At 41.6% G+C, this 13,512-nt stretch overlaps 2 protein-coding genes across 2 annotated transcripts in view; one reads left to right on the top strand and one right to left on the bottom strand.

Annotated features, from left to right (window-relative positions):
• zw10 (zw10 kinetochore protein) overlaps nucleotides 1-1,138 on the top strand; it is a 28,241-nt gene extending 27,103 nt beyond the window's left edge. The window contains exon 16 of the mRNA XM_008118883.3: nucleotides 127-1,138. Coding sequence (XP_008117090.3) covers nucleotides 127-247 — 121 coding nt within the window. The 3' untranslated portion in view covers nucleotides 248-1,138. The remainder of the gene's footprint in view (nucleotides 1-126) is intronic.
• Nucleotides 914-12,921, bottom strand: tmprss5 (transmembrane serine protease 5). The gene is made up of 13 exons (XM_062960843.1): nucleotides 12,511-12,921; nucleotides 10,628-10,691; nucleotides 9,734-9,820; nucleotides 9,515-9,649; nucleotides 8,453-8,588; nucleotides 8,236-8,349; nucleotides 6,996-7,039; nucleotides 5,489-5,645; nucleotides 4,148-4,320; nucleotides 3,856-3,954; nucleotides 2,874-3,022; nucleotides 2,352-2,527; nucleotides 914-1,072 (listed from the first exon to the last, which is right to left on the bottom strand). The coding sequence occupies exons 1-12, from the start codon at nucleotides 12,511-12,513 to the stop codon at nucleotides 2,360-2,362; spliced, it is 1,329 nt and encodes a 442-aa protein (XP_062816913.1). The 5' UTR covers nucleotides 12,514-12,921; the 3' UTR covers nucleotides 914-1,072; nucleotides 2,352-2,359.
• Nucleotides 12,922-13,512: the final 591 nt, after the last annotated feature.

Raw genomic sequence — 13,512 nt, 5'->3', positions numbered from 1 at the left:
GGCTGGCTTCGAACTCATGACCTCTCGGTCAGTAGTGATTTATTGCAGCTGGCTACTAACCTGCTGTGCCACAGCCCGGTCTGGTAACTAACTGCACCTCCGCCGTCTTCTCTCTGTCTTTCCCAGGTGGGCTGACGGCAAGGGTCCTCTCGCAACCGCGTTCCCAGCGACCGAAGTCAAGAACCTGATCCGGGCCTTGTTCCAGAACACGGAGCGGAGGGCAGCTGCCTTGGCGAAGATCAAGTAGATTTGTTTCCTTTCTCCCGTCTCTTTTCCCTACTCCTCCGACCTCACCGTCTCGCCAATCCTCGATCCCAAAGTATCCCTTGATCTTGTGTGCAGAGGTTCTCTAAGGCATCGGTCCTCGTGAGACCTGGAGACATAATGGCCCGAATTGGTGCGGGATGTGGACTCGCTCGATGCTAAACCCCTGGCTTTAGGATCGAGCGAGTCCACATCCACAATTGGCTTTGGAAATCCATGAGGAACAGCATCTGTGCAGCTGATTCCAAAAAAGAGAGGCCTTTATCCGCGTCTCTTTCTTTCGCAAGCGGCTTCTATTAAAGCACACGAGACTCAGGGCGAAGGAAATCTCAGGGGCCTTCAGAGGCTCTCAAAAGTGCCAAAATGCCAGTAAATCCGCTACTCTCTCTCTTTCTTCATCTTCATTGGGGAGCAACATGGAAGCGCAACTCCTCTTTTTTTCATTTTCCTCCCTTTGGCATTAAAAAAATGACTTTGCTTTCAGTGGTTGAAACCTAAAAATGTTGGCCGAAGATGGGAAGACGGTTAGATGAATCAATAAGGGATAGTCATTACTGTAAAATATTTTCTTCTGTTGCAACAATCTGACTTGTGTTACACCCTCAAGCTGTTATTTTCTATGCATTAGTGACACAGTCTCAGACGGACATTTATTGCATACCGTCCTGGCTTTATTTAGAGACATGCACCGTTTTAAAAAGCAATATCCGCATAAGTGGGAAGGGGAATAAAGCGATAGAAAACATTCCTCAAACCCATTCCCTCTTCTGTTGTTGTTGTTCCTTGCAGGACTTCTTTGGAATCTGGCCTTTTTTGAGTGCCATTTGTGGGAGAAAAGAGGGATAACAATAAATAAATATTATTATAATAATAATTATTATTATTATTGTCTGTGGTTACCGTACATACTCGAAGATAAGCCAAGTTTTCAGCCCTTTTTATGAGCTGAAAAAGCCTCCCCTGGCTTATAATCGGGTCAAGGTCAAGCCGGCAGAGGAGCCTGCAGGCTATTGCTTGCAATATGTGATCTATTTCTCTCTTCTCCTCCCTTATCAGTGTGTTTTCTTTTGCAAAGCCTCCCTCGCTCTTAATCAAGGGAATATTTTGAAAAGAGAAAGAAGCCCTTGCAAGTCAGGAAGAAGCAAAATATATATTCATTAATCTTATGAAAGCATTTTCCCCTGAAATATTTGTTAAACTCTCCTACAGATATATAGGCATTAACCCCTTGCAAGCTTTTGCCATCTCTATGTACCTTTATATTTGTATCTATCTATATACAATAATTTTATATATGAATTTCCCCCTCATATGTTATTACAGGGGGAAAATGAACACACAAATATATATAGACATGTCTAGATAGATATGAATATATATATATATATATATATATATATATATATATATATAGAGGGCTTGCAAATATTGTAGGGGAAATGCACACACACACACACACAGGGATTTGCAAACACACACAGGGATTTGCCTTTTAAATATGCACACACAGAGAGATGTCTAGATAGATGTAAACATGGATAAATGGAACTTGCAAATATTGCAGGAGGGAAATGCACATATATAGAGAGAGGATTTGCAAACTTAGTGAAATTAGTATCTATAATTATAGATCTATATCTAGCTCTGCATTGTTTATATGAGCATTGAATGTTTGCCTGTTACTATGTTGGAAGCCAGTCTAAGTCCTCATGGAGAGATAGGGTGGGATCCAAATGAAGTTATTATTATTATTATTATTATTATTGTTATGTTATTGTTGATACCATATTGTTTTTGTTGCCCCTACTTTTCCACTTACAGAGCTAGTTTACTGTTTTTCTTTGAAATATGGTAAATATTCAAAAACATTTAACCTACCAATGCCTCGATTAATGAAATTTTATTGGTATCTATTTTTATTTTGAAATTTACCCATAGCTGCTGCATTTCCCATCCTCGGCTTTTACTCAAGTCAATAAGTTATCCCAGTTTTTTGTGGTAAAATTGGGTGCCTCGGCTTATATTCGGGTCAGCTTATACTCGAGTATATACGGTATCTATTCAGAACTTGAAGGCATCTCTCTTACCAGCTTGGTTATGCCTCATCTTCTTCCATGACGTGATGGATCCAGTCCAGAAGTGAAGCCACTTTCGTATAAAGTCCAGGCCCATTTGGCCGTTTGCACCCATCGTCCTGGATTCTGATGCCCACTAAATGCTGCGTGCACTCATGCTGGCAAACCAGTGCGCCGCCACTTTCTCCCTGCGAAACAAGACACAAAAAGCACATTGATGTCCAGGGACCCTTCCAGAGATGGCACTATGATGCCACATTAATTGCAATGGCTCTTACAATCCTGCTTTTTAGGAAGGTGACTTAGAGAACCAGAGCTGCTTAGTGGTTTGGAGCATTGGGTCGCACCCCTGCAAAAGTGTGATTCCTACTACTATGTACATGGTTTCTGGAATAACTCCAGAGCTAGAATGACCCAGAGACTGGGCTTGGGCCTGACTGGATGACCTCAAGAGCCCCTTCGCAATAGAGTCCTCAATTTTCTGCGAAACACCTGCACATTTGCAAATACCATGATCTTATTCCCGGGTACTACCTTGCAAGCCCCGATGGTGCCATCCAAATAATGGGCGCACAGCATCCGTGGGGTGATTTCTCCCGCCTCTCCGCAGGAGCCGTTGCAGTCCTTGCGGCTTTGTAGGACCACCGGCATTTCTGCCCTCACCTCAGCAATGGGAACCGTGGCTGGAAAAGAAATAGTGATACAAAGGCATGGGATGGAGGCACTTGGGTTTCCCCAAGTCAAGAGACTCGGGTGTATATCTACGATACTTATTTATTAAAGACTTGTGCAGTTTCCATTTATCAGTATTGACAACCAGGCACTATGCATCTAGCATTCTCTTTGCGGATCTCGAATTACTAAAAAAAACTCCTTTAAAAAAATTCCATTTCTAGACATATCTAAATGCATTACTGGAAAAGGTCACCTCGCTGACTACAACTCCTACAAATCTTTTAATAATAATAATAATAATAATAACAATAACTTTTTGTTTATATTTCACCCTATCTCTCCAAGGGGACTCAGGGCGGATCACAGTACACATACATGGCAAACATTCAATGCCATTTGGACAGACAGAACAAACAGAAAGGAGGTGTGTTGTCTCAAAGTCCGGTTTCGATTCCTTGGAGATTGAGTTCGAATTCAGTCACGGGGGTGCTGTTGCTCTATGACGAAGAGCCATCAGGACTTCCTCCTTCCACCTTCCTTTTGGTCATCGCATTTCTGGTCTTGTTCTTTATGGTGTCGAAAAATACCTCCCTCGCTAATTAGTAGTACCTAATTTAATTTAAGTTTTCGAATTGCTTAGGTAAACAGTGAGCTGGGCTTGATGGTTGGGTGCTCACCCCGACCGGGCTTTAAATTGGCCACCTTTCGGTTGTTAAATCTTATTATTGCTGGTGATTTACCAGCTGTGCTAAAGCCCAGCCCAATTCTGCCTTTTTCCAGTAAAGCCAACCCTCACAGTCTGGGAGCCCTCCCTATTTCTGATTCTTCCCCTGTGACTTACAGTTCTCTTGTCTTGGATAGACCTGGCCTGAGATCCAACAGGCGCTGTCATTGGAGGTGTTCTGATGGTAGGGAGGCAGACAAACAGCCTGGATGGCACCTGGGAAGATATCAACTCTTGGTGTGAGAGCTCCTTTCGTTTTCCCACCTTGAGCTATGACACATCCTGGTATGGCATGCATTCAAACCATCCCATCCGCATGGGAGATTCCTCTCTGGAACATCTTCTACCATCATCTAAACCATGTTAAGTCTTTCCCCATGAGAGGCTTCGAAGGTTGGCCCAAACCCACCTGAGAGACTCAGTGGCTCTTTGAGCTTCAGCATGGCGAGGTCGTAGTCACGGTTCACAGGGTTGTAGCTGGGGTGGAGTATTATTTTGCCCACCGCTTGTCCCGCCTCTTCTTTGCTTCTGGTAGGGACACCAAGTCCTACCAAGGCCACCCAGTTGGAAAAGTTAGGAGGACTACAATGGAAGGAACAAAACAAAAGCGGTGATGTTACAGTGGCTTTTTCTTTGCTTCCTTGTGGATTCAGTTGTGCCAGAAGTTGAGCCAGAACCTAGAGATTTCAAGAGAGACCACATTAATCAAGTGTGCAAAAGTTAGACCTGAAATATGTGGAGGTACTTCTGATTGGATGCAAATGTAGAATAGACAGTAGAACAGTGCAATGGTCTAGCACATAAATAAGGCAGAGTTCCACTGTTGAACAGCTCTTATGTGTCCTGATCTCCAATCTTTGACATCTCCGATCAGCTGACGAAGAACAGATGCCAGTCATAAAACTGGCCAGCCATAAAACCTCAATTATCCTCTGGTATGCGAGAGCCCCTATATAAATGAGCCAAAGAGAAGGTTCTGGTATTCGGTACAATAAATCTTTTGGAATTTACCAGCGTGTGACTTGGTGCTTTTTCCAGTGGAAGACTCGAAGAAAACACAACATTATGGTCAGGATGTTCTTCCTAATGTACAGGTGGAATGTCCTTTCCTGTAATGATAGGTAAAGGTTTTTGGGGTTTTTTTCATGTCAGGAGCAACTTGAGTTGCTTCTAGAGTGAGAGAATTGGCCGTCTGTAAGGACGTTGCCCAGGGGACGCCTGGATGTTTTGATTTTTTTTTACCATCCTTGTGGGAGGCTTCTCTCATGTCCCCGCATGGAGCTGGAGCTGATAGAGGGAGCTCATCTGCACTCTTCCTGGGTGGGATTCAAACCTGGCAGCTTTCAGGTCAGCAACCCAACCTTCAAGTCACGAGGCTTTAGTCCACTATGCCATCGGGGGATCCTTGACCTTTACCTATGAAGCTTCAACTTCTACTTCTTCTACTACTTCTCCTCCTGCTTTTATCTCTTGATCAACACGCAAAGCAGTTCACAACATCAGTTTGAAAACATTTACCAGGAAAACTTTGCTGGACTTCAGAGCACCTCAAGATCTACCAGTTGGCCAAACCCTACTTTGTCCCACCACTACCATTTATATGCTTTTTGGCAAACTTGCTTCAGTTCTGCTTCAAGCAAATGACATTTAGCACCTTCTTTCCATTAGTAAGACAAGCATGGTCTGTTGGGCTCATACTGGTCCAGAGCTGAGGATCTAACACCTTTTGTGCCATTAGAGCTCAGGCTACCTGTCCATGCAATGGGCGGCACTGACGATCCATTGGCGAGACAGCAAAGCCCCTCCGCAGACCCGCTTGCCATTGAGATGGAGGCCAACCTGCCATGGCTGGTGGCCCAAGGGGAGATCCTTCCTTCCAGTTGTCCCTGTTGTCCTCATGCCACACTCTGCAAGGAAGAGAGAAGGAAGACTTGGTCCTCAAGAAACTTCAAGGCGATGAGAGATCCCAGCTCTTGAGATGTTCCAAGGAGAGAATCTGAGTGTCCCATCCCAAGGTCTTCTCCACATCGCATTGGATTAGGAAGCACTTTTTTTGGTGCTTGTTGCATCAAGACTAAAAATTTGACTACGAATTGGACTCTCGTTCCACCAGAACTTAACTTTCCAGAGCTAAACAGGACATTCCCAATTAATCTTCTACGAAAATGTGATCACCATATATACTCGAGTATAAGCCGACCGAAATATAAGACGAGGCACCTAATTTTACCACAAAAAAACTGGGAAAACATTGACTCTAGTATAAGCCGAGGGCGGTAAATTTCAGAAATTAAAATAGATACCAATAAAATTACATTAATTGAGGCATCAGTAGGTTAAATGTTTTTGAATATTTACATAAAGCTCAAATTTAAGATAACACTGTCCAACTCTGATCAAATCCTTATTCTCATCTTCTTCAATGTAAATGTGCTTATGTATCATTTTAATAATAATAGAGTAAAATAATACATGTAATAATTTTTTTTCATGTCAGGAGCAACTTGAGTTGCTTCTGGAGTGAGAGAATTGGCCGTCTGCAAGGACGTTGCCCAGGGGATGCCCCGATGTTTTGATGTTTTACCATCCTTGTGGGAGGTTTCTCTCATGTCCCCGCATGGAGCTGGAGCTGACAGAGGGAGCTCATCCACGCTCTCCAAGGGTTGGATTCGAACCTGGCAGCCTTCAGGTCAGCAACCCAACCTTCAAGTCACGAGGCTTTTATCCCCTAGGCCACCAGAGGCTCCATGTAATAATAATAATAATAATAATAATAATAATAATAATAATAATAATAATAATAATAATAGTAATAATAGTAATACAGGAAAAATAATATATGTAATAATAAATAGCGTAAAATAATAAATGCAATAATAATAAGAGCAGAGTGAAATAATAAATGTATTAATAATAATAAAAATAGAGTAAAATAAATGTAATAGTTGCAACAATAATAGAGAAAAATAATAAATGTAATAATACCAATAATAATAGAGAAAAGTAATAAATGTACCATATATTCTCAAGTATAAGATGACCCAAATATAAGCCAACCAGGACCCTCACCCGAGTATAAGCCGAGGGGGGCTTTCTCAGTCTTAAAACAACGGCTGAAAAACTAGGCTTATACTCGAGTATATACAGTATCCCAATTTTTATTGAGAGAGTATTACCTTCTTTCTAACCTGATTGGGACAATCTTTCTTTGGGGGAATTAGGGGCAATTTCACGATCAGCTTCAGATGAGGACTTACCAGAACATTTAAGGGCCACGATCCGACCTGATGAGCATCTGCTTCTGAAAAATAATAATAAAAACAGCAGTTAGAGGCCACGATGCCCAGAGAATAATAACAGTCAGGCCTGAAGCTATGAGCAATATTCCAATACCCGCAAAGCTTAAAAATCAGTTCATCGTTCTTTTAACTTCTAATGACAATTTCCTTCAATACAGTCATTCCCAAGGGCTTCATTCAGTGCCGTAGAGCCCTTAACTCGCTGCGTTTTACACAAGATCGAAGACGAAATAAAATTTAAGCTAAAGCATTTGTTCATAAAAGTTAAGAAAGAACTGAGTATTGGACTAAGACTCTGGAGAGCAGGGTTCAAATCCCAGCTCAGCCATGGAAGTCCAGTGTTGATCATGCAAGTATAGGGTGGAGAAACACCTCCCAAAATCATCCAAATGACCCCCAGATCCACTACAAATGTGTACTTGCTATTTATGGGGCCGGGCTGTGGCGCAAGCTGGTTAGTAGCCAGCTGCAATAACTCACTCTGACCAAGAGGTCATGAGTTTGAGGCCAGCCCGTGTCGGGGTGAGCACCGGACAATTAAAAATAAAATATAGCCCCTGCTCGTTGCTGACCAAAGCAACCTGAAAGATAGTTGCATCTATCAAGTAGGAAATTTAGGTACCACTTATATGTGGGGAGGATAATTTACAACACCATAAAAATCACCCAGCCGCCGTTGGAATGAGGAAGTGCCGTCGCAGTGGATGATGAAGCAGTTGCTCCCCCTGTGGCCGGAATCAAGCATACCCTCAGGAAGCTGGAAGCCGGAGAAGGTTTAAATTGCCTCTGTGTCTGTCTCTGTCTCTGTTCTATGTTATATGGCATTGAATGTTTGCCTTATATGTGTCCAATGTGATCCGCCCTGAGTCCCCTTCGGGGTGAGAAAGAAGGGCGGAATATAAATACTGTAAATAAATAATAAATAAATAAATGTGGACCCTCCTTGAAAAACCTAGGCTAAAAATCAATCTCATATCAAGTTCAAACAAAATTGGGTTCAAACTAAATGAGGTCCAGGGTCGAGGATGTCCCTTTGGCCACAACATAGTTGACCAGCCATGTTCCAAGCTGTTTATAAAGATAATCCTAAAGCTGCAGGAACAAAAGAACCCCACAGATTTAAGGGTTCAGATGGAACCCCAAAAGAGGACTCACCTTCCACCTGATGATCCAAAAGCCTACCTGCCCATTGACTCACCTGATCTGCCATCTCTCTTTGGCGTTCTCCTTCCAGTTGGGCGAAACTTGCAGAAACTCTTGGGTGATGCCCACCTTCACGTCTGTGAGGTTGACCCCTTTGTGGTGGGTGAGTCTGCAGCAAGGGACAGGGAAGGAAAGAGTATCAGCCACCACTTGAGATCCAAGGGTTGAAGATTCCAGGAGAAGGCGAAGGAAGGAAAGCCAGGTTTGCTCACTGCAAGTGTCCCAGTTGTCGGCAGATGAGGATCCCCAAGGAGAGGTCCCAGTTTTCATGGCACAGAAGAAGCCGGTTGGGTAGACCCTCCACTTGGCCCTCCAGCAGGAAGTTGCTTCGGTTTATTCTGAAATATACTAACATAAAACAAATAACGTTTACATTGATGAGGGGAAGAAAGGGAAGTAGGAGAGGAGAAGAAAGGAAGGAGGGGACGGAGGGAGGGAGGGAGGGAGGGAGGGAGGGAGGGAGGGAGGGAGGGAGGAAGGAAGGAAGGAAGGAAGGAAGGAAGGAAGGAAGGAAGGAAGGAGTGAAAGAAAAAAGGAAGGAAGGAGGGAGAGAAGAAAGAAAGAAAAAGAAGAAGGAAGGAAGGAAGGAAGGAAGAGAAGAAAGGGAAGGAAGGAAGGAAGGAAGGAAGGAAGGAAGGAAGGAAGGAAGGAAGGAAGGAGGCCGGGCTGTAGCGCGGCTGGCTAGTAACCAGCTGCTATAAATCACTACTGACTGAGAGGTCATGAGTTCGAAGCCCAGGTCGGGTTAAGCCTCCGACCATTAATAGCCCCGGCTTGCTGTTGACCTATGCAGCCCCGAAAGACAGTTGCATCTGTCAATTAGGGAAATTTAGGGACGCTTTATGCGGGAGGCTAATTTTCAACACCATAAAACTGCCAGCAAAACACGAGGAAAGGAATGAGGAAGTACAGCCACTACTGGACGGTGAAGCAACAGCTCCCCCTGTGGCCGGAATCGTGAAGCTGGAAAAATGTTAAAAATGCCTCTGAGTCTGTCTAATGTATGTTGTTTGTCTGTTGGCAATGAATGTTTGTCTTATATGTGCAATGTGATCCGCCCTGAGTTCCCTTCGGGGTGAGAAAAGGTGGAATATAAATACTGTAAATAAATAAATAAGGAAGGAAGGAAGGAAGGAAGGAAGGAAGGAAGGAAGGAAGGAAGGAAGGAAGGGCAGGAAGAGGAAAAATGGAGGAAGGGGAAGAGAAAGGAAGGAGAAAGGAAGAGGAAGAGGGAAAGGAAGAAGAAGGAGGAAGGGAGGAGGATGATTCCAAACCTTTCTTTCCACCGGCATTTCCAAAAGGGTTATTTGGGTCTCGTTCCATTTCCGTTGTAACATTTGTGCATCTTGCGAGAACAGCTGCTGAGTCCTGGAAGGGCTGAAGGTGGAAGGGACTTGGCAGAGATTTTACTAAATGGAAAAAAAATGAGAAAAGGTGAGTCTCTTATGAAAAAGTGAAGAAACGTGATTGAGGGTGGAGGGGAGCCGACTCACCCCAAAACCAGATCCCGATCCCTGTTCCGGTCAGCAAAATGAAGATCCCAAGGAACACCAGGCACCTCTGGACGGTGCAAGTAAATGCTGGAAGAGAAATGGCAGGAGATGCTCAATGCTAGAGAAAAATTGAATGATAGGAAGGGAAAATAACAAAGGAAGAAATTGCGCATTTTGTGCCTCCATCCTCCTCCTCCCCCCCCCCCCCCCCGCATTGCTAAAAAGCCATATATTTCCCCAACTTTTACATCATATTTGGAAAAGAACTGCATCTGAAACTCAAAAAGGCTACTTCTGAACAGAGACTTGCACGTCGAAGAAGAAGAAGGAGAAGGTTAACAAGATGCATATACATTAGAGTCTCACTTATCCAAGACTTGCTTATCCAAGTTTCTGGATTATCCAAGCCATTTTTGCAATCAATTTTTTCAATATATCATAATATTTTGGTGCTAAATTCATAAATACAGTAATTACAACATAGCATTACTGCGTATTGAACTACTTTTTCTGTCAAATTTGTTGTATAACCTGATGTTTTGGTGCTTAATTAGTAAAATCATAACCTAATTGGATGTTTAATAGGCTTTTCCTTAATCTCTCCTTATTATCCAACATATTCGCTTATCCAAGCTTCTGCCGGCCCGTTTAGCTTGGATAAGTGAGACTACTGTATCTATATTTGCACATACGCGTAGAATACAAATGCTAAATGTATTTGTTAAGTGTTCTGGGCGTCATTTTTGGGTGACACGAGAGAGAAAAAAGAATTGGGAGACATAAGGAAAGAAGCAGTTCCTAGATGTTACAAAACGTAATGCAGTCCGCAGAAATAAAAGTTCAGTGTGAACTAATTTTCCCGAAATCTGGACATGATCCTGTCAAACTACTTACCGCATCCCGCGGGAACTTCTGCTTTCTCTCCCCGCTTCATTTCAGCAGAACCAGGGCTTTGAACCTATGAGACAAACTTGTATGAATTCACAAAAGTGTGTAAAATCACAGTGCACTTTAATTACTGTATATACTCGAGTATAAGCCTAGTTTTTCAGCCCTTTGTTTAAGACGGAAAAAGCCCCCCTCGACTTATACTCGGGTGAGGGTCCTGGTTGGCTTGTATTTGGGTCAGCTTATACTCTAGAATATATGTTACATTTATTACTTTCCTCTATTATTATTGGTATTATTACATTTATTATTTTTCTCTATTATTGTTGTTACTACAGTAGAGTCTCACTTATCCAACATAAACTGGCTGGCAGAACGTTGGATAAGCGAATATGTTGGATAATAAGGAGAGATTAAGGAGAAGCCTCTTAAACATCAAATTAGGTCATGATTTTACAAATTAAGCACCAGAACATCATGTCTAACAATAAATTTGACAGAAAAAGTAGTTCAATATGCAGTAATGCTATGTAGTAATTACTGTATTTACGAATTTAGCACCAAAATATCATGATGTATTGAAAACATTGACTACAAAAATGCGTTGGATAATCCAGAACGTTGGATAAGCGAGTGTTGGATAAGTGAGACTCTACTGTATTACATTTATTCTACTTTATTATTATTATTATTATTATTATTATTATTATTATTATTATTATTATTAATACATTTATTATTTCACTCTGATCTTATTATTATTACATTTATTATTTTACTCTATTATTACAGTAGAGTCTCACTTATCCAACGTTCTGGATTATCCAAGCCATTTTTGTAGTCAATGTTTTCAATACATTGTGATATTTTTGGTGCTAAATTCGTAAATACAGTAATTACTACGTAGCATTACTGCCTATTGAACTACTTTTTCTGTCAAATTTGTTGTATAACATGATGTTTTGGTGCTTCATTTGTAAAATCATATCCTAATTTGATGTGTAATAGGCTTTTCCTTAATCCCTCCTTATTATCCAACATATTCGCTTATCCAACGTTCTGCTGGCCCGTTTATGTTGGATAAGTGAGACTCTACTGTATTATATTTATTTTACTCTATTTATTATTACATGTATTATTTTACTCTATTATTATTAAAAGGATACATAAGCACATTTACATTGAAGAAGATGAGAATCATGATTGGATCAGAGTTGGACAATCTTATCTTAAATTTGAACTTTATGTAAATATTCAAAAACATTTAATGTAATGAGGCCTCAATTAATGTAATTTTATTGGTATCTATTTTTATTTCTGAAATTTACCACCCTCGGCTTATACTGGAGTCAATGTTTTCCCAGTTTATTTGTGGTAAAATTAGGTGCCTGGGCTTATATTCGAGTCGGCTTATACTCGAGTATATACGGTATAATGGCTGGCTGCTAAGAAATCACAGGAGTTGCAGTTTCACAAGGCTATTAGCTTTCGCCGCCCAAGAGTGCACCAAACCACACTTCCCAGGATTTCATGCCATTCAGCTCCCGCACTTGAAGTGGTGTCAAACTGCATTAATTCTGCAGTGTAGATGCACCCTTTTTGTTCACAGCTTGAACGTTCAACCGAAGTTGACTTGATGGCACCAAACATCAACAGGGGAAGAACTTGCTCCTTCCTTGAAAAGGATTTTCAATAAATCCTTTTCAATAAATCAATGCCAAAAAGGTGGGCAAAGCATGAGCTGTGATCTTCCTAAGATTAGACATTACATCTTATTATTTGCAGCAACCAGTTGAATTATTTCCAAATAGTCCACAACTTTGTGGCCTGCAGGAAAAATGCTTGGTATTTCCATCCATCCCTCTCCTAGAAAATTAGCACCGTCTTACCATTCTTGGGAATACGTTTCAGGCACGAAGATGTTGTTTTCTTCAGCCCATAACTCCAGCAAGCGGCAACCAAGGACTAAAGGAAGGGCAGAATGGAGGAGACCTATCGTTAAATATGCCGCAGGTTCGTCTTTGCTTTTCGGACACGTTTGGTCCCTTCGTATTCCGTCACCTTTCCCAATGAATAGAGCCATTGTTCCTGCCAGAGAGGTCAGGCCATTGATGGACATCTTTGCTCCCGGTCCTTTATCTCCAAGCTGTTGACGGGAGAATTGCAAAGAGAGGGCAAGTATGTGGCCGCTTGAATGAAAAAGACATTCCGGGAAACTTGAAGAAAAGTTTTATGTGGTCTCTCTTTCTACCAGCAAACCGGATGACATTTGGAGTCGATGAAACGTTGTTGAAATGAGGATAACCTGCCCGAGTCTCTCCTTCTCCAACTGCCGGGAGTCAAAACATTATTGGAAAGTGATTATGATCATTAGTTGCAGCATTAAAGGAAACCGCAATTCCTCCCTGTTTTCAAAGGTCACACTAAATGTCATCATTACCGAAGGCTCAAGGCGTAAGCAGACTTCCTTCATATGGATCTTTTGCTCTGAAATCAGCAGCTTCAAGCTCTGTTTGAGTTTGATCCCTCCACTGTCAATGGGGTTATGGATACTATAAAAATATGCGTATATATGGAGGATGTAATACTGTATATGCTCGAGTATAAGCCTAGTTTGTCAGCCCTTTTTTTAAGACTGAAAAAGCCCCCCTCGGCTTATACTCGGGTGAGGGTCCTGGTTGGCTTATATTTGGGTCGGCTTATACTCAAGAATATATGGTACATTTATTATTTTCTCTATTATTATTGGTATTATTACATTTATTATTTTACTCTATTATTGTTGCTACTATTACATTTATTTTACTCTATTTATTATTATTATTATTACATGTATTATTTTACTCTATTATTATTAAAAGGATACATAAGCACATTTACATTGAAGATGA

Source organism: Anolis carolinensis, unplaced genomic scaffold, assembly GCF_035594765.1.
Source record: "Anolis carolinensis isolate JA03-04 unplaced genomic scaffold, rAnoCar3.1.pri scaffold_8, whole genome shotgun sequence".
NCBI classification, from domain to species: Eukaryota; Metazoa; Chordata; class Lepidosauria; order Squamata; family Dactyloidae; genus Anolis; species Anolis carolinensis.
The sequence above is the reverse complement of the archived record's forward strand: the minus strand, read 5'-3'. Positions and strand labels throughout refer to the sequence as shown.

What these genes read in the sequence shown, in the direction of transcription:
- tmprss5 (XM_062960843.1), bottom strand. An exon ending in GATCGGGATCTGGTTTTGGG is followed by an intron (nt 9,650 to 9,733) that starts GTGAGTCGGCTC and finishes TTTTCCATTTAG; the next exon opens with TAAAATCTCTGCCAAGTCCC. An exon ending in GCACCATCGGGGCTTGCAAG is followed by an intron (nt 2,528 to 2,873) that starts GTAGTACCCGGG and finishes CTTGTTTCGCAG; the next exon opens with GGAGAAAGTGGCGGCGCACT.